Source organism: Salmo trutta, chromosome 19, assembly GCF_901001165.1.
Source record: "Salmo trutta chromosome 19, fSalTru1.1, whole genome shotgun sequence".
Lineage (NCBI taxonomy): Eukaryota > Metazoa > Chordata > Actinopteri > Salmoniformes > Salmonidae > Salmo > Salmo trutta.
Genome location: NC_042975.1, coordinates 40347194 through 40368122, shown reverse-complemented (window position 1 = coordinate 40368122; position 20929 = coordinate 40347194). Strand labels below are relative to the sequence as shown.

Below are 20929 nucleotides of genomic sequence, written 5' to 3'. Positions count from 1 at the left end.
TCCTTTGTCAGGGGGTTGACCACGAGCCCGATGGTCATTCTGACAGAGCTCCAGAGTTCCTCTGTGGAGATGGGATAATCTTCCAGAAGGACAACCATCTATGCAGCACTCCACCAATCAGGCTTTTATGATAGAGTTGCCAGATAGAAGACACTCCTCAGTAAAAGACACATGACAGTCTGCTTGCAGTTTGCCAAAAGGCACCTACAGGACTCTCAGACCATAAGAAACAAGATTCTCTTGTCTGATGAAACCAAGATTGAACTCTTTGGCCTGACTGCCAACTGTCACGTCTGGAGGAAACCTGGCACCATCCCTACGGTGAAGCATGGTGGTGGCAGCATCATGCTGTGGGGATGTTTTTCAGTGGCAGGGACTGGGAGACTAGTCAGGATCAAGGGAAAGTTGATCGGAGCAAAGTACAGAGAGATCTTTGATGAAAACCTGCTCCAGAGAGCTCAGGACCTCAGACGGGGCAAAGGTTTACCTTCCAACAGGACATCGACCCTAAGCACACAGCCAAGACAATACAGGAGTGGCTTCGGGACAAGTCTCTGAATGTCCTTGAGAGGCCCAGCCAGAGCCCAGACTTGAACCCGATCGAACATCTCTGGAGAGACCGGAAAATAGCTGTGCAGCGACGCTGCCCATCCAACCTGACAGAGCTTGAAAGGATCTACAGAGAAGAATGGGAGAAACTCCCCAAATACAGGTGTGCCAAGCTTGTAGCGTCATACCCAAGAAGACTCGAGGCTGTAATCGCTGCCAAATGTGCTTCAACAAAGTACTGAGTAAAGGGTCTGAATACTTACGTAAATGTGATATTAATTTTTTTTATTTTGAATATATTTGCAAACATTTCTAAACACCTGTTTTTGATTTGTCATTATGGGGTATTGTGTGTAGATTGATGCAGATTTTTTAAAATCCATTTTAGAATAAGACTGTAAGGTAACAAAATGTGGAAAAAGTCAAGGGGTCTGAATACTTTCCGAATGTAAATATCTTCACATTTGTTTCCTAATGCCCAAACACTCAGACTGACCATTTCTTGGGCCAAAGGAGGCTCAGGGAAATAAATGATATTAAAAATACATTTTGGAGCTATTTTCATGAAATAAACCCATACAATGATGTATTAGACATACAGTGATGATTTAAAAAAAATCTAATGACAGAACTTTAAGCCCTGTAGTCACCCTACCAAGTCATTGACATTACCGTCTGAGATCAAAGAACTGTATTTTAAATAATGTTTCCAACACAAGAACTGAGTTTGGTAAGAGTGCCTTTAGCTTTGCTGCCCCATCACCCTGAAACCCTTAGCAAAAACACGTACAACTAGATCTCTTTATTCTGATTGAAGAAAGGGGGACTGCTGACCACAGATTGCACATTTTTAAACATGCACTTTTAAGTGATCTTATGCACTTTGCACTGTTTTAACGTACATTCTTTGTAATGTTTTATGTTGTGTCTCATGTGTAACTATATGCTGCTTACTTGGCCAGGCCTCACTTGAAAAAATACATGTAGATGTTAATGGGACTTCTCTGGTTTGAATAAAGGATAAATAAAAAATACAAATCTTGCAGTTTTTTCAACATGTTTTATTATACAGTGAATGGTCTTATATGCACTGTAGATCACATAAGCTTAGGTTTATCAGAACAATAAAATACATCATATGAGAGTTGATATTTCAAGAATATAGCAGCTGCTGGTGGCATATTTGACCATCAATGTTTAATCATTGGGACTTTCATGACCCCAAATAAAGCATTTTGCACAATGGTGGTTCAGTTCAGTGATCTGCATGAAGTCTTTCAACGTTAGACATCCTCATGAAAGAAAGATCTACAATGGAACTCATTCCATTAAAAAATGCTACTACATTTCTTGTAGTATGTTCAGCAATTGATGATACAAAGCACTTACAATATTGTGCTTTTATCCTTATTTGGCAACTGTCTATTTGTGTTTTTACATTTTCTTCAAAGTAAACACAATAATACAAACTAGCACAGTGAGGAACCACGACCATAATATAAATAGAATAAATACAAAAGTTTGGTTTGTTGCTTGAAAGATGTTCTCCATCTGAATCGAGAGGTTTCAAACAATGCTGATATTCAAACCCCTGAAGTACTGTAAATATATACGTAAACAGTTGACTGTTCTATGTCCACCTCAAACCATTGTCCATCGATTTTTTTGAAGGTTGACTTCATCTTAAAATACAAGTTATTTTCTATTAAATAAAGGGTTATACAACTTTTTTAAGTTTTCCTTTTGAAGGCAAACTGTCTAGGATTTGGCAAAACACAGAAATATACAGAGAAACAAAAAAAAACTGTATTGAGAAATAAGCACAATTACCAAAGCCATCATAAAAGCTTTTGTTCAAAAATAATTTTGATCTGATATGGAGACCCTAAAAAAACAGAAGATCTGCTGAACGCTCATACAGTATTCACCATTATATGACTACATTGGAGTCTAGACTGTTACTGTGTGTATCTTTAAATCAAACTGCAACATCAACCCAGCAGTACAGGAACTTGGAGACAGGTAATAAATTAAATGCATATACATTTAATTAACGAATGAATAAATAAATAATATAAACTAAACAAGGATACTTGCTCAGGACTTCATTTGCCTCCTAAGTCAATAGTTAACCTTGGCTTCATAATGTCTTGTGGGCTACCAGACAGTGCCTTCGCTCATCTCTGAGGAGGGGTGTGACAGTTGGTTGCTGTATCCGCTGCCGTTGAGGGACAGTGAGGTGAAGGGTGTGCTGGGGCCACACATCTCACTGGAGATGCTGTGCATTGACCCAGGTCCGTTGGGCTCTGGGCTAGGTGAGTCCGCTGGATGGTGAGATATGATGTCATTGAAGCACTGCACCTCACTGGATGGGTGATGCCCAGCTAGGTGATGGTCCATGCCCCCTAAAGGGGTGCCAGCGGGGCCAGAGGAGAAGCCTAGGTCCCCTGGGGTCTGGGCCTGTGACGATGGGGGGCCTTGGGTGTAGTACTCAAAATTTCCTCCAGGCCCATAGTATTCACTCTGATAATCTGCAAAAATATACACCCGAATAATTATGAGAAATGCTTGTGTGGCGAAAATAAAACTATAACAAAATGTATTATACTGGTACAACGCCACGAGAATGTCATTTGAATTACAAAAAAGTAAAACTAATACATGTTATGTAGTATAGAGTTAATTTGACATAATAGTGACTTGCAGGATGACAGTATTATAATAACTTAAAACAATGACAACTATTGCCTATAATCGAAAAAAAAGTATCTTATTTTTAAATGTAATCTAATTCACACAGTATGCCTAAACTTATTGCCCAAAAAATCTATGTAAAATGCATTAGAACACCTCTGAACAATGAATCATATTAGGAATTAAAATAAAGGATTAATATACATGCCTGTGAATGGCTCTCATAGTCAAAATGATAATCTGATCATCTTTAAACACAAAGTTATTTGGGTGGACCGTGGTCAATATACAAGACCTTACCACCGTAGTATGAGAAATGACCGTTGGGGATCAGCTCCCCGGGTTCGAGTCGGTCCACCAGAGTTCTCATTCTCCTTGGACCGCGGAAAAACGCGTGCCTTCTCGCACCCAGCACGCTTAACTGCTTCATGCGCCGCTCTTTAGACCGCCGGTTTTGGAACCATACCTGCACACCACAAATAACACGAAAAGAGATGATTAAAATGAAGTTTATACGCCGGCCAAATATATATATTTTTTTGCATCATAAATGTATGCAGCTAGTCTGATGACATGTTGTGAGATGCCATTTTAATAACCATGACGTGATTAGCCTATATAGGCCTGGTATACTATGTGGGTCCTTGTCTCACCTGTCACTGTTTAATGATCTTTAACCCTCCGTTTATCTATCGGCTGTTTCGTGAATACCAGGGATTTAACAACTCAAATTACAGGCTACAGGTGAATTGATAGGATAGACTTACAGATGTGTTGTCAACCAATGGCCTATAGGGTTTTCAGCCACAATTTCCACAACATATACTAGTCTAACAATTATAGCATAATGATACCTAATGAATAGGCTAATTTCAAATTCAGAAAACAGAGGCATTTGCATTGATATGCATATAGATAGATGTCATAAAGCATTGAGTACGTCAGGAGAATGTGTGCATCTGCACCACTTTCGTGCTAACCAGTCTGCATATCTTGCCTTCTGCCATTATTGACGAAGGTGCCATTGTTAAAAATACTTTCTCACAGACGAATACGAATACTGAAAATAGACATCTATCTGATTTGACATGTGATATAAGCTAAAGGGAAATAGACTCTTACCTGGATCACTCTCATGTTGAGCCCTGTCTCCTGCGCCAGCTGTTCTCGGATGTGTCGGGTGGGTTTTGGCGTGGCCGTGAAAGCAGCTTTGAGGACCTCCAGTTGCTTGGCTTTGATGGTGGTTCGCGGCCCACGTCGTTTCCCCCCTACGTTCTGCTCGTCGTTTTCATTGCTGCCCACCTCTTTATCGGATAAATGTCCGATTTCCGAATCTTTACTATCGTCCTGTGGGTCTTGGGAATCTGGAGATAGACTTGGGTCACTGCAAGTCGTGACTGTGAGATGAAAGAAAGACGAAATGAAATGATTTGAAATGTATTCGTATGTCTTTATACTCTTTAACAAATAGACAAAAATAAACGTCAAGAATACAGTATCATTATTAGGATATTATTATTATTAATATGGTTATTGTTAGCATTAGGAAATAGACATTTTAATCAACTACTTTTAGTCCTATTATTATTGGTGGTGATGATAACATTAATGAAGAAAACAATAAATGATCATCCCTATAGGCCTAATAATATTTTAGGTTTTATATGTTTCATTGTCATCAACAACATTGTTTAGATTGTACTGTTTTTAGGCCTATCAGGATGCTGTTATCATAATTATTTTCGAACTACATTTTTTTTAAATAAATGGAATATACAGCAATAGGGAAAATCATGATTTACAAGAGGCTTTAGAAATATATAGAAATATAAACACGGGTTTGCGGTTCCTAATTGTGATTTGGTTTAAGTCATGTTATGTTCCATACCTGAGAGGAGGGTTGTGTCCTTTCCGTTGCTGTTGCTTAGATAATCCTCTTTACAAACAAACTTAAATTCATCTAGAATGTACATTTCCTCTCCGGTGGATAGCTGTTTGTTACACATCATACACGTGAAACAGTTCAGGTGAAACACTTTGCTCTTTGCCCTTCGAACCAAATCGTTGGGCGAGATCCCCTGGGCGCAACCTCCACACTTTGTGCCAAATCTCCTAAAAGAAAGAAAGCAAAAAATAAATACCATCAGCGACTTAACATTGCAGGGCAGACAGAGTAGCAGCAAAGAGCTACAGAAAATATTCACATCAGATTACCAACTAAATGGCATCATTTACTGTATTTTTATTTTTTTTACTGTATTTTCAGTATTTTTATGCTACAAATCTTCTTGATGAGATTCCAAGTGATTATAATGACATATCAATTTCTTATGCTTTATTTTAAACGTTGATCTGGAAATTACAGGCTACACTGATGTTGGGCCTGCCTACAAGGTAATGAAAGCCAGCCACTATATTCATTGTACGTGGGCCTATTTCACACAGATAACCAGTTATTCAACCACTGTAAATATAAGATCCTAATTTAGTTTTTTAGGCTAAATAAATTGTTATAAATAAATAAATAAATATATATCTTATATTTAGACCTACGTGTTGTAACTACCTAAACCTATTATTCAGAAAAGGCCACATCGTTTATTATTAGGCTATTGAATGGAGATAATTCAAACATTCATAAAAAGAAACCTGTCCATTATTGAAATACATCCTATTTAATGCTTGAAAATAACAAAGCCACACTTAACTCTTCAATTTTGCAATGTGGCCTATTTATGTAAATATATGTGTATTCAAATAGTTAACAAACGCGTGTGGACTGGAGGTCTGTGATTGCAGTGTGGGTTTTTTCAAGCTGATTTATTATTCAAATCCACTTATCACATTTTCAACGGAGTCTCAACAAACAAACGGGTGTGCGCCGACTGATTGAACTGAGGCGGGATACACTTCCTTCAAGAATCCTGGCATAATTCTCACCCCCGCTTGTCTGGCAGCCTTTCCTTGTAAACAAAGGACGATTTCCTTGAATCCGTCACAGAACATGGTGATATATGCTTATAATGTATCAGCTTTTGGTGGATCACCACACATAATCTGGGCATCCTGTCTCTGGTTTGTTCAATTTATGTCGCTCATGAGGATAGATTAAACTATCTCTAAATTGACACTAAGCATGTAACCATGTAGCAAAAAACATAATCTTGCAATAGAATTTAGTAATTATAAAACTTGTATTTTACATCCTCTGTTGTTCATTTGCATAGTTCTGCTTAATTGGTACCCATTAAAAGCGAAAGCTATTCCTCACAATATTTAAAGCCATGTGTGCCAGGTGTGCTTACCTAAAAAAGTCGTTTTTGCAGTACAGTCTCCCTTCCCGTGAAAAACATTTTTCTGTCAAATTGCATTTACAGTCACAGCACTGTACGCACTTAATGTGCCATGGTCTGTCCAGAACATTGAGTAGAAACCTGTCCAGAATAGGTCTTTCGCAGCCGGCACAGTGAACCATGTTTGGATAATTCCAGCGATTTCCAGGTTGAACGTCTTCCCTGTTTGTCCCAAATCAAAGCGATGTGTCTCCTTGGGTGCTTTGGTGATTTGGAGAATGACCTGCTCTAATCCACTCCTTCGACAATCCAGAGTATGCAGCTCATCCAGACGAATCTCTTAACAATGAGTTAGCATCATCATATCCTGTCAGCTCAAATATTATTGCCTTCCTCTCGCATGCACAGAACAACCATAGGCTATACAAAATAGTATCAATAAAAACAAAAACGAACAAATCATTTAACAAAGTGAATACATTTCACAAGCAAGAATGCAAACTTGAGAGCAGCAAGGCCTCCCCGTGTCCATCAAGATGAGCCGAGAGGAGCGATCGTAGGCTAATATGATTCAGTGAATCTGAACAGGCATCATGCCACTACAATTACGCACGAATACATAACTTCCACACAGCCAATGATTACTGAAAAAGCAGAAAGCTACAACAAATATGATCAAATCTGTTCAATTTCTTGTAAATTCTGTAATATTCCTTCGATTCTTCGAGTATAATGCACTCTTTAGTCCAAGCTTCAGTAATATGCGTGCCTCTGAAAGCGCAAGAACTAGCCTTTATCCGAGCCTCCTGACGTCATGTTGAAACAACACCTATCAGCAGCTTGCTATTGGAGTGGCAATTACCGTGCCCTCTAAACTCTGCCGTACGGACCCACTAATAGGGAACAGAGGACTATTGCCCCATATCTTTGAAACGGTCGTATTACGGTCGTTTTATTTTAGAAAAGCAATTTTCCCTCGATAAAGCAGGCATATAGCCTATTCCAGGTCGAAGCGCAGCTAGGGTCTCCGGATAGGATACATTTAATAAGGTACAGTAGTATTTCATGAAAACAACCGCTTTTCTTGTAGCTTGAAGTCCTTTTGGCAGAGGAAACGAAGTTCGTTTTCGCCTAACATTATTTGTAAATATCACTTAGAAGTCTATCATTATGGATAGGCCTATATAGTTTGTTTTCACGTCTTTAGAGAGGAGAGAAAGTGAATAACGCGGACGCACTTAAGTTCACAGATCGATTAATCAAACGGATATGTATATCTGACACAGACATATTTAGATTGTTCAATTAGAAACATACGAATAAACACCCGAAATATGTGACAGACTTCTCACTTGTCTTTGAAAGGAAACCAACCCACTTCTAATGTGGCAAAAGCACAAGGCAAATTGACAGAGGTAGACTACTTTGTGTTGTCAGACTGGGCTGATAATTACATTTTATCATTACTAAAGTGGGCTATTAAACCCCACATTAAGAATTAGTTTGTATGACACTAAACACTCACCAAAAGTTTTTTTTTAAATGAATTGTCTTCATTTATGTTTCATTATATGGCTCTTAAATTCAAACACTATGTGAATATTTTTCACAGAATAAACCAATATCAACCTCCAGAATGTGCATGGTCGTTGATGGCTGTATTTTGATGTCTTCAACATGTTGAGTAGCCTACATTTTGTCTAACTAGAGTTGAAGTAATATTATTGTTATAACCTTGCTATCGACTATAATAAATTGTTAATTATTGTAGTCAATTAGGGCTATTATTTATTCACTATTTAGGTCTACTCTGTAAACATTTTATTAGCCTGCATTGTTTTCCAAAATGTCTCTTTATAATACTGCATTAAAGCAACATAGCGAAAGAGTAGCCTATAGGCCTGCCGCCTGAGAATAAAACTGTGGCGCCGTGACAGAAATGACAAATCATCATGACTTCATCCTCTGCAGATGAGGGGAGGGAAGGGCTCTGGAAAGTCTGAACACGAGCTTTATAGATTGATGTTTCCCTGCGCTTATTCTACATTTCTGGTGAAAGAGAAAGATCAATAATAATTATAATATAATGTCTAGCGATAGGCGCTCTGTGAAAGATATTATCGCGCAGTGGGCAATGCACTTGGGACAGTCTGCTGGGCTGGGAACCGGGAGATAGCGGATTTTCATGCCCAGACTCCCACCGGCCACAGCCCTGCGCGCTCCTGATATCTGTTGCCCAGGGAAATGTATAAACAATCAACCATGTGGACGACTGAAATTGTTGTGATATCGTCCCATTCAGACTGAAATATAAATCCAGGTCTATTCTTGTAGGCCTAGCTACTCATATTTTGTATTTAATTGTATAAGCTAGTGTACGTGAGCAGCCTTTATAACTTTGTAGGCTATGGTAGGCTATAATAATGGATTAACTGGATCAAATAGGCTACAACATTTAGTGTAGTCTGCGCTAAAAGGTATGCAGTTTATCAAAAGATTGAAAAAAATCAGGTATGAAAACAAGCTGTAAGTAATGATCTTTTGCATGAAAATATTAATTAAATCCGTGAGGAAAAATATATGTTTGTATTTGCATTGCAGCTACCGAGTCTTCAGAAGAAAAAAAGTGGCACAAGAGAACTTGATTGAGTGGAGTAGATTATGGGTGGCTCGCGCATGAGAATCACCACCTATTCCATTCTCCTTCATAGCCTTGTGTGTGTGAAAGTACAGACCTTGTCGAAGATAGAGCCACCACCGGTGGACGGGCTTAATGTTATAGCCCATAGATCAGGAGAAAGGCGACGCTTTATTTTCGCCAGGAGAGAGATAGTTCACCACCGCCTTGCGGTTTTATGTTGGGGATATGTCAAGCAGATGAAAATAATGGCTAATGCATAAGCAAAACTCGGTGGTCCCTGCACTGCGCGCATTGAGATAGGGTCTGGTGAGGATTTAGGGTCGGTGCGAGGCCCATGCATTTTGAACTCAAGGATGTAAATTGATAGTGTAATTCACACATACGCGCGCACGCACACACACACACACACACACACACACACACACACACACACACACACACACACACACACACACACACACACACACACACACACACACACACACCATAAGTAAAACAACTCAAACATAAATAGAATAGGCTTATTCTGTTTACACATTCAGCAGTCAATATTCAATAGTCTTAAATTGTAAATATTGTTTTTCACATTGAAATGATTTATGGCACTCTGGAAAACTATTATTCTTGCAGTCTCAGGTTAACTCAGCACTAATAATAAAATGTATTTTGTCTTATTTTTGGACCAATCAATTCCACACGCACAGGGTCTATTCAAATGGCTGTGGCTGCAGCTGATGGATGGCTGAGTGCTGAAGTCTACCTTCTGTATCCTATACCCAGAGGCTGTGAGAACCTGCAAATCACCCAAACCACAGTACACTGGGGCCCCATCATTTCAAACACATTGCTGTTCCCCTGGTTACGATATATTTGAATAGATGCATGTGAGATGCAGGCAGAGAATAGGCCTGTGCACTTGAGAGAAATGAGCGGTGGCTGATGGGAAAGACCTGGCTGTCAGACCTGCTTCAAGTACCAAAACACAATATGCAATGTATGCAGTTCTTATATCAAGTGTGATATTATTCATAAACACATGAAAATCTTATTCCCAGAAATGATCTGTTGATGAACACCTACTGTCAAAAATAACAGGCTGAATTTGAACTTTATACTAAGATTTACATTTAGGCTACCAAGATGTTCAATTCCAGAATTCACCCCTCTCCGCCGAACTGAAAGACGCCCAATAATCCTACACAACCCCCAACCCCTCTCTTACAACACCCTCTTCACCCCCCCTAGAATCCTAACGTTACCCTCCTTTGACCCTGTAGAATCTCTCTGCATCACAGTGGGTTACTGTTACTAGTAATACTCAGACTCTTCCCCACACTGAGCGAAGCCTTCTATCCTGACTTATACCACTCTGATCATTCTATTTCACTAGGGGATTTCTCTACTATATCCAGCAGAGTTACTGAGAATTCCTCCTCACCTCTGTTCTCACCTTTCACCTCTGTTCTTTGTCAAACTACTGTCTATCCCTGAGAATGTTACTGTAATGACCAATGCTGGTGGGAGGGAGTGTTTGATACAGTGTGATCTGGTCTTGTAAAGGACGTATTTGCTAGCCACAATGTGGTTCTGTGTACTTAAATATTTTCAATACTACCTACCTAATTACAATAAATATGCAATTTTCAAATGGCCTTTCCATGAATAATCCAATATTCCATTATCCATTCTGCTGAGGTTGCTATAGCGTTGTCTAACTCCATACAAAGAATCCACAAGGCAGGATACACTGTGTGAACCTATCAGCAATCCCGAATGACTCTCTTACATTTCAAATGCAACGTGCACCAATATGAGAGACCTCTCGATGACAGAAATCTGTTGCAACAAGTCAATGGAAAGTTTGCGGATTGAAAATGATTTGCTTGGTGGTATTGGGTGCTGCTGTGCTGTGGGGCTGGGAGTCTCCAGCTGGGTTTGTGTTCGTCTCTCTGTGGGAGAGAGTGGGGTGTTGATTGGGAGCCTGGCCCAGTATACTGGCCCCCAGCACCACTCCAACACACAAGAGGTCTGAACAGCTCTGGAATCAGGCAGGGTGCATACTGTTTGTTTTGGAGTCAGAAAGCATCTCATTAGTGCGTGTTAATTGCAGCTAATTGGCTCTAACGAGATGAACAGACAACCCGGTGGGATCATTCATACAAATAATTTGTAGAAAACAAAATTAATTACTAGATGCTAATTAAAGCCAATTAACACTGATTAAGCAATGCTGGTTACGATATGGGGAAGTGATAGATAAAAAATAGTAAATAGAAAAAAGCTGGAAATAAACAGCATAAAATAACAGCAACATATTAACACGTCTAGGGCTCACGAACCCTCTGAAGTAAGTTGATCTTCACCTGCATGTACAGCACTTCACCAGCTGTTGTTGATCTAACAAACAATGTAATAACTCATGTTGCTCTCTCTCAGCTGATTAATCAGAGACTCTCCTATATTGTCAATCACACTTCACCAGAGCTGGATCCACTAATCAACCACCACTCTGTTCTGAAATTTATAATGGCTTCACTGTAACACTACAAAATGAAGGGCCTCACCTCAAACGATGGGGAGTGATGTGGAGAGAGAGAGTGAGATTGTATGTTCACACTTGTTGCAGAAACAGGGCTGGGTGAAAGAGCAGATGGTTTGGTCTTTGTTGTGGCCCTTTGTTAATGGTGATTGTCGTGGTAGCAGGAATCCCATGGCAACTGGCTCTCAGATATGGGCTTGTCGCTCAGCTGCCCTGCTAGTCCCAAAGAGGTGACAAATAAAGGTTTGGAACACTTAATAAAACAAAGACAAGCCAATTGTATTGCGTGTATAACGTGTATTCATAGAGGTAGTTAGTTCTATGAACATGACATAGCTGTCAGGCTCTACTGAGACAGGATTTGAAATCCGCACCACCTCTTTCTGGACAGCTCATTAGTGTATCCTACACTATATATACAGTACATACAGTGCATACACTATATATACAGTACATACAGTATCCTACACTATATATACAGTACATACAGTGCATACACTATATATACAGTACATACAGTATCCTACACTATATATACAGTACATACAGTATCCTACACTATATATACAGTACATACAGTACATACACTATATATACAGTACATACACTATATATACAGTACATACAGTACATACACTATATATACAGTACATACAGTATCCTACACTATATATACAGTACATACAGTATCCTACACTGTATATACAGTACATACAGTACATACACTATATACAGTACATACAGTATCCTACACTATATATACAGTACATACAGTGTCCTACACTGTATATACAGTGCATACAGTACATACACTATATATACAGTACATACAGTATCCTACACTATATATACAGTACATACAGTACATACACTATATATACAGTACATACAGTATCCTACACTATATATACAGTACATACAGTATCCTACACTGTATATACAGTACATACAGTATCCTACACTGTATATACAGTACATTCAGTATCCTACATTATATATACAGTACATAGAGTACATACACTATATATACAGTACATACAGTACATACACTATATATACAGTACATACAGTATCCTACACTGTATATACAGTACATTCAGTATCCTACATTATATATACAGTACATAGAGTACATACACTATATATACAGTACATACAGTACATACACTATATATACAGTACATACAGTATCCTACACTATATATACAGTACATACAGTATATAAACAGTACATACAGTACATACAGTATATACAGTACATACAGTATCCTACACTATATATACAGTACATACAGTACAAACACTATATATACATTACATACAGTACTTACACTATATATATATACAGTACATACAGTACGTACACTATATATACAGTACATACAGTATCCTACAATATATATACAAAAGTATGTGGACAGCCCTTCAAATGAATGGATTCGTCTATTTCAGCCACACCCGTTGCTGACTGGTGTTTAAAATCGAGCACGCAGCCATGCAATTTCCATAGACAAACATTGGTAGTATTGGTAGTAGAATGGCCTGACTGAAGAGCTCAGTGACTTTCAACGTGGCACCATCATTGGATGCCACCTTTCCAACAAGTCAGTTCGTCTAATTTCTGCCCTGCTAGGGCTGCCCCTGTCAACTGTAAGTGCTGTTATTCTGAAGTGGAAACATCTAGGAGCAACAACAGCTCAGCCACGAAGTGATAGGCCACACAAGCTCACAGAGCGGGACAGCTGAGTGCTGAAGCACGTAAGGCATAAAAATTCACTACCAAGTTCTAAACTGCCTCTGGAAGCAACGTCAGAACAAGAACTGTTTGTCAGGAGCTTCATGAAATGGGTTTCCATGGTCAAGCAGCCGTACACAAGCCTAAGATCACCATGCGCAATGCCAAGTGTCGGCTGGAGTGGTGTAAAGCTCACCGCCATTGGATTCTGGAGCAGTGGCAATGCGTTCTCTGGCAGTCCGACGGACAAATCTGGGTTTGACGGATGCCAGGAGCACACTACCTGCCCGAAAGCATAGTGCCAGCTGTAAAGTTTGGTGGAGGAGGAATAATAGTCTGGGGCTGTTTTTCATGGTTCGGGCTAGGCCTCTTAGTTCCTGTAAAGGGAAATCTTAACGCTACAGCATACAATGGCATTCTAGACCATTCTGTGCTTCCAACTTCGTGGCAACAGTTTGGTGAAGGCCCTTTCCTGTTTCAGCATGGCAATGCCCCCGTGGACAAAGCGAGGTCCATACAGAACTTTACTGGCCTGCACAGAGCCCTGACCTCAACCCCATCGAACACCTTCGGGATGAATTGGAACCAGACTGCGAATCAGGCCTAATCACCCAACATCAGTGTCTGACCTCACTAATGCTCCTGTGGCTGAATGTTCTAACATCTAGTGAAAAGCCTTCCCGGAAGAGTGGAGGCTGTTATAGCAGCAAGGGGGGGGGGGGGGGGGGGAGGCAACTCCATATTAATGCCCATGATTTTGGATTGAGATGTTCAACGAGCAGGTGTCCACATACTTTTGGTCATGTAGTGTATGTTGTGAGAGTGCTCGGTTCTGACTAATTTAGACTCAAAGTGGTTCACAATACAAAAGGTACGAATACTATTAATGAAATCATTGAAATCATTGAACTGCATAAAAGTAAGATAAACTGATATTTTTTTCATTGAATTATCTCAACATTCTTGGTACTGTAATGTATATTTTGCAGTGATAGTTTCACCTTTTGACACCTTTGCATGATGTTTAGTTGGAGAGGAAGCAGGGTAAATAACACAAGAGGCACCAGAAGGCTACCTTGAGAGTGTTAAGCAAGGTTTAAGCATCCTGACACACACAACACCTGCACCTCCTGTCCTCTCAGCAAGCAGCCCCGAAGGCCATTGAGAAATGACACACTTCAGCAATTTTTCAGGGCAGCAAGATGTGGGGCAGCACTAGCCCCCTCAGTGCAGCACACAGCACATAGAGTGCTCAGAAAAAACCAAAGCACACCACAACAGTCCTTGAACACTCCAAAATACTGTATATGCACAACACCTACAATACCAGTCAAAAGTTTGGACACACCTACTCATTCAAGGGTTTTTCTTATTTTTACTATTTCCTACATTATACAATTATAGTGAAGACATCAAAACTATGAAATAACAAATATGGAATCATGTGGTAACCAAGAAAGTGTTAAACAAATCAAAATATATTTTATATTTGAGATTCTTCAAAGAGGCCACCCTTTGCCTTGATGACAGCTTTGCACACTCTTGGCATTCTCTCAACCAGCTTCACCCGGAATGCTTTTCCAACAGTCTTGAAGGAGTTCCCACATATGCCGAGCACTTGTTGGCTGCTTTCCTTCACTCTGTGGTCCAACTCATCCCAAACAATCTCAATTGTGTTGAAGTCGGGTGATTGTGGAGGCCAGGTCATCTGATGCAGCACTCCATCAATATCCTTATTGGTGAAATAGCCCTTACACAGCCTGGAGGTGTGTTGGGTCATTGTCCTGTTGAAAAACAGGACAATGATGTTCTTGACAATGTGTTCTTGACAATGTGTTCTTGACATAATATTGACTTGGTCTTTTACCAAATAGGGCTATCTTCTGTATACCACCGCTATCTTATCACAACACAACTGATTGGCACAAACACAAGAAATTCCACAAATTAACTTTTAACAAAGCACACCTGTTAATTGAAATGCACTCCAGGTGACTACCTCATGAAGCTGGTTGAGAGAATGCCAAGAGTGTGCAAAGCTGTCATCAAGGCAAAGGGTGGCTTGTTTAATGTTTGTTTAACACTTTTTTGGTTACTACATTTTATTTTATTTCTTTATTTCTTTCATTTTTTATTTCACCTTTATTTAACCAGGTAGGCCAGTTGAGAACAAGTTTTCATTTACAACTGGGACCTGGCCAAGATAAAGCAAAGCAGTGCGACAAAAACAACACATGGGATAAACAAACATACAGTCAATAACACAATAGAAAATCTATATACAGTGTGTACAGATGTAGTAAGATTAGGGCGGTAAGTCAATAAATAGGCCATAGTGGCGAAATAATTACAATTTAGCATTAACACTGGAGTGATAGATGTGCAGATGATGATGTGCAAGTAGAGATATGGTGGTGCAAAAGTGCAACAACAAAAAAATAACAATATGGGGATGAGGTAGTTGGGTGGGCTATTTACAGATGGGCTGTGTACAGGTGCAATGATCGGTAAGCTGCTCTGACAGCTGATGTTTACATGATTCCATATATGTTATTTCATAGTTTTGATGTCTTCACTATTATTCTACAATGTAGAAAATAATGTAAAAAATAAAGAAAAACCCTGGAATGAGTAGGTGTGTCCAACTTTTGACTGGTACTGTACATGTAACTGGACAGCTAGAGGTGAATATATATGCATGGGATTTTGCTGTGTTTTCCTATCATTTACCAAATGTGTTCCTCTCATCCAGTTGACTAGTGATTGTGTACTTGCCAAGTGCTTGCCCTGCTGGCAGTGGTTGGTCTGTGTGTGCCAGTACAGTGTGACTGCGGAGGGTAGGGATTGGAGAGGTAGAGCTCTCAGGTGTAAGTCTTCTCCAGCCTGCCAGCTATGAACCACCTCCAGCCCCACGGCTTCTGGGAGAGCCCATCAACGCCACGGCCAACAGCCACAAAGAGAAGAGGCTTAGCTGTAATCCGTATCGACCGCCTCTCCCCTCGTCTGCCAATTCATATCATGGATTTGTCTCGCTCAATGATGTGTATTCATCAAGACACACCCTGTTAGTCCATACCATTGATAGTCCTCAATTCTACCATCATCATTCAGGGCTCTACCAAAACTACCACAAAGGGAGAGGGAATGGTGCAGACAAATAAACATTTACATACCAAAGCCACCCATGGAGAGTACAGTACATTAGGTTAATGAAGCAGGCTTCAGTGTCTCTAATCAAACAGCTCTGCTCAGTATGTTGGTGAATCAATCACACAGATCATGGTACAGTCTTGTCACGGAATAGACATTAAAAATCACGAGGGATTTCTCAGCTGACCCTCAAGATTACTTGAGCAACTGTTGGCTTGATGAAGCTGGAGGGCATAAGATGCCAGGCCAACAAGACCTGAGGGTATGGGCTATGAGGCATTGTCAGTTCATATAATACTGTACAATATTAGGCTACATTAATATATACATTAATATACATTTATATCAATAATTTGTTTAAGACAGGCGAAGTAATTTGACATTTCAACTAAGACATGTTTTATCTTGTTAGATGGTAAATGCATGCATTTTTTAAAATGGTAAAACTTAAAGCAATTTGATAAATGTATTAATGTTAGGGAAAAGAGAGGCTAGATGAGAATGATAACATGAGGGAGGACCCAGCCAGTGTGACAGGGGTTGTGTGAGTGATGATGAGAGAGAGAGAGGAGGAGAGAGGGTTAGGTAGAGGACAGGGGAGAGGAGGAGAGAGGCTCCCCCAGGAGGAGAGGAAGCCTGGGGGCCTTGCAGTGAGAGGGCCCTGGGGACAGTGTGCCTGGAGCCCAGTGATGATGGTGATTGATGCAGGCACAACTCAGACACCCCAGACGGTCAGGAAAATTAAAAGGCTATTTTGTAAAGTTGTAAAGAGCAGAATGTCAGAGGGGCTGATGCGCCCCCTTTCCCCCTCCTCTCCTCTCCTCCCCACTCTGTCACGCTCACGCTGCAGCTTCTGTTTGGTCTCTTTAGTGTCATCAACCCCTCAGGGATAGGAGCTGTTATACGCCTTTCACTCACACTGGCCACGTCTGTGAGGCCATGCTGCTTCGCTCTGTGTGTGTGTGTGTGCTGTATGTATGTATGTATGTATGTATGTATGTATGTATGTATGTATGTATGTATGTATGTATGTATGTATGTATGTATGTATGTATGTATGTATGTATGTGTGTGTGTGTGTGTGTGTGTGTGTGTGTGTGTGTGTGTGTGTGTGTGTGTGTGTGTGTGTGTGTGTGTGTGTGTGTGTGTGTGAGAGAGAGAGAGAGAGAGAGAGAGAGAAAGAGAGCGTACAACATCATAGAAGGATGACACTCAATAAAACAGCAATACATTTTTCTAATTGGAATTCTACCATGTTTGGAGTTATAATCCTATCTCATCCGTAAACACAGCAAATATGTCAATATCAGTCAGGCATATGAATTTACTTTCAGTTCCATATACAATAACCCAGACAACACTAAGGCTCAGCGTCTGTAAACCATAAAAGAGGAACTTCCCTCGCATTACTCTCTTATTTGTAGATCATTTCTCTTCAATTTGAATATAATTGACCCGTATGACCTGAGGATGCACCCGGGCCCTGGATGGCAACCCTGGCTGGGAGCAGCGTGTGTGGGGAGAGGAGATAGAGAGACAGCCTGTGTCGGGGTGGAGGTGCAGCCTACAGGGAGGACACACACAGCAGAGGTCAAACCTGTGTCAAGTGGGGCGTGGAGGCCAGCTGAGCTGCCCTGCCCCATGCTTTGTGCTCATTTAAGCAGCCATGGCCAGATACCGGGGGTGCATGGGAGGTGGGTTGGGGTGGGGGTTTTGGAGGGGTTAATGGGGGAGAGGAGGGGTGTATTGGGGCTTGATGAAGCTGGAGGGCATATGGTGCCTGGCCGGCAAGACTTGAGGGTAAGAGAGACCTGTGGTGTGTCCCTGTCCAGAACACATGCCAACTCTCACACAAGCCAATCACCTGCCCCATATCCCCAACCTGTCTGTGTTTAATGCTCCTTTCAGATCAGTTACACTGATATCATGGAAAATATCACTCAAAGTATCACCTTCATTAGGTCATTTAAAATGTTGTTAATATTTAGGCTTTCATTGCTAATTGCACCAATTCCATACACAATCATTGTTTTCTTTCATTTATATTGTTGGATTTTTATTCATGATTTAGTTAGGGTTCTGATATGGAAAAAAATATTCCGCTGTAATTTCTGGCTATAGCCTCACTACCAACTATGATCTCTCTCCATCACCATAGCGTCAAGCAAACCCCATAGCTATTTTAACGGATGACATAAAATTATAATTGACATTCAATGATCTGATGGGTGATGAGTATGACATATTAAATTAAGATCACAAACACTTAGCAGCTTCCCTTACTATAACGTAATGTGTGACCTTATTGGTTTCTACCATGTTATCAGGTTCCTCGAGGTTGTTGGTGTGAGGGTATGTTGTGAAGTCACAGAGAGCAGAGTCCTGCTTATAAGGAGGGCCAGTAACCATGGGTGATCCATGTTGGAGCTGTAATCAGGCCTGTGACCATGGCTCCTAGCTGGGTAATATGACTGGCCTGCTTCTGCTTATCTTCTGCACCCACGCTACTCCATCCTCTCACTACAGACAACAGGGAGGGAGAACACTGTATCAATCGATCTGTACTCACACAGAAATGTGCTTCTCAGGGGTCACTGAGTCTGGCTAATATGTACATTGTCAAGTCAATAAGAAAATATTAGCCAAACTGCTGTGCCTGGAGAAGGAAAAGATGTGGGAAAAATACAGACACAATCTTGGTGCGCACACATGCATGCACACGTCTAGGCTTGTTCTACAAGCATACACATATTCACACGCACACACACACACACACACACACACACACACACACACACACACACACACACGCACGCACGCACGCACGCACGCACACACACACACACACACACACACACACACACACACACACACACACACACACACACACACACGGCTTGTGTGTGATTCCCTGTGTGTCTAGCAGCAGTGTCTGATCTCTGAGTTGTATGCGTGAGGGGTAGTCCAGGATGCTCCATTAGAATAAGAGAGCACCGTGACACACGGGGAGGAAGGAGCTCCACAGACTGGCGTCCCGAGGCAGCCGCCCACCCTTGTGTTTTCAGCTGGCCCCTCTTACACTCGCCCTTTCATCCAGTCCTCTCAGTGGGACCCAGCCCGATCCCGTGCACCAAACAGATGGGCGCCTCACAAAGGCCCCTGCGCTTCAGCAAGCTGGTGTCCTACATGCCCGATTACACCTCAATACCAAAGTTAGAATTGATACAGTGGCTCGTGGGGACTTTGTTTATGCATGTGGGCGTAGGGCACGGAGAACAAAAAAGCAAGAGGTAGTTAGAAAGCCATTTTCCTTTCCGCCGTTACAGCGCTGCACACGTGGAGGAGGAAAATGATGCTCTGGTGAACCTGTGTCTCGTTCTCTAGGGCTGCGTTTGGAGGCAGTGTTCAGGTTAGGTGTGACAGCAGACACATTCATATGCACTCCATGAATTTATGTGCTGCCAGCCGACCATAGAGAATTCGAAGGAGGGAGACTTTCCTTTTATGAGAAGGAGAATATCACTGAGGAGAAAAGAAAATGCTGATTTACTGTGAGACATCCAGTTCAATAAAAAATGAATGAGAATGAACAACATGAATCATATTAAATCAATGAAGATATAATAAATGTATCCTTATCCAACTGTATCTAGCAATACCTTTGTTTCCTCTCAACACAACAGTTCAACATTTTAGGTGGGAATAGATCTAGTGAGATAGGGCAGCGGATAAGGTTACATAAATACATTGTTGTATCTTAGGTATTAGGAAATGTATTAACTTTAAATCCATTGCTGTAAAGCAGTGTTCACCAACTGGCGGCATGCGGGCCGAATTTGGACCACGGGTGGTTTTATTTGGCCTCCCAAGTTTCTGAGCAAAAAAATGTACAGAAATTTACTGTAAAACACCAGGAAATCAGCTACAAGTGATTTAAATTTAGGAAATATTTACCTAAGTATGCCCACGCATAATAGAGAGACACGTGATCGTATACAAATGTAAGCAAGGTTTTAAATGATTATGATCAAATATTATATCTTCCTGCGGGTCAATTTGCAGTCGACAAATTATATGTAATTATGTTCCGGCCCACCGACCATCCGCTCAAGATAAAAACGGCCCGCGGCTGAATCTAGTTGATGACCCCAGCTATAAAGTAATAGTATAAAATTCCATTTTGTATGAAGGGCCACCCCACCTCCACCCCACCTCCACCCTTCAGTGTTGCTTCTGCACCTCCAGCATACGGTAGTACTCAGTCAATATAGTGATTGTATCTACAATGCTGTAAACACCAGCCAAGCGTGCATTAAGTGATAGTGGAT

At 40.8% G+C, this 20929-nt stretch overlaps 1 protein-coding gene across 2 annotated transcripts; it reads right to left on the bottom strand.

Annotated features, from left to right (window-relative positions):
• Positions 1-1511: 1511 nt before the first annotated feature.
• Positions 1512-7284, bottom strand: LOC115154581 (LIM/homeobox protein Lhx1). Of its 2 annotated transcripts, none has more exons than XM_029700952.1 (5): positions 6549-7284; positions 5132-5355; positions 4366-4640; positions 3544-3709; positions 1512-3080 (listed from the first exon to the last, which is right to left on the bottom strand). In XM_029700952.1, the coding sequence occupies exons 1-5, from the start codon at positions 6716-6718 to the stop codon at positions 2707-2709; spliced, it is 1209 nt and encodes a 402-aa protein (XP_029556812.1). In that variant the 5' UTR covers positions 6719-7284; the 3' UTR covers positions 1512-2706. The 2 variants fall into 2 exon arrangements, with proteins under 2 accessions (XP_029556812.1, XP_029556813.1); XM_029700953.1 differs by having other exon boundaries at positions 4366-4607.
• Positions 7285-20929: the final 13645 nt, after the last annotated feature.

Bases quoted from the DNA above. Each gene is read 5' to 3' on its own strand.
- LOC115154581 (XM_029700952.1), bottom strand. From the start codon at position 6,718: ATGGTTCACTGTGCCGGCTGCGAAAGACCTATTCTGGACAGGTTTCTA. The intron at 4,641-5,131 runs GTATGGAACATA...TTCATCTCACAG, and splicing joins GGACACAACCCTCCTCTCAG to TCACGACTTGCAGTGACCCA. The intron at 3,081-3,543 runs GTAAGGTCTTGT...ATATTTTTGCAG, and splicing joins TCATTTCTCATACTACGGTG to ATTATCAGAGTGAATACTAT.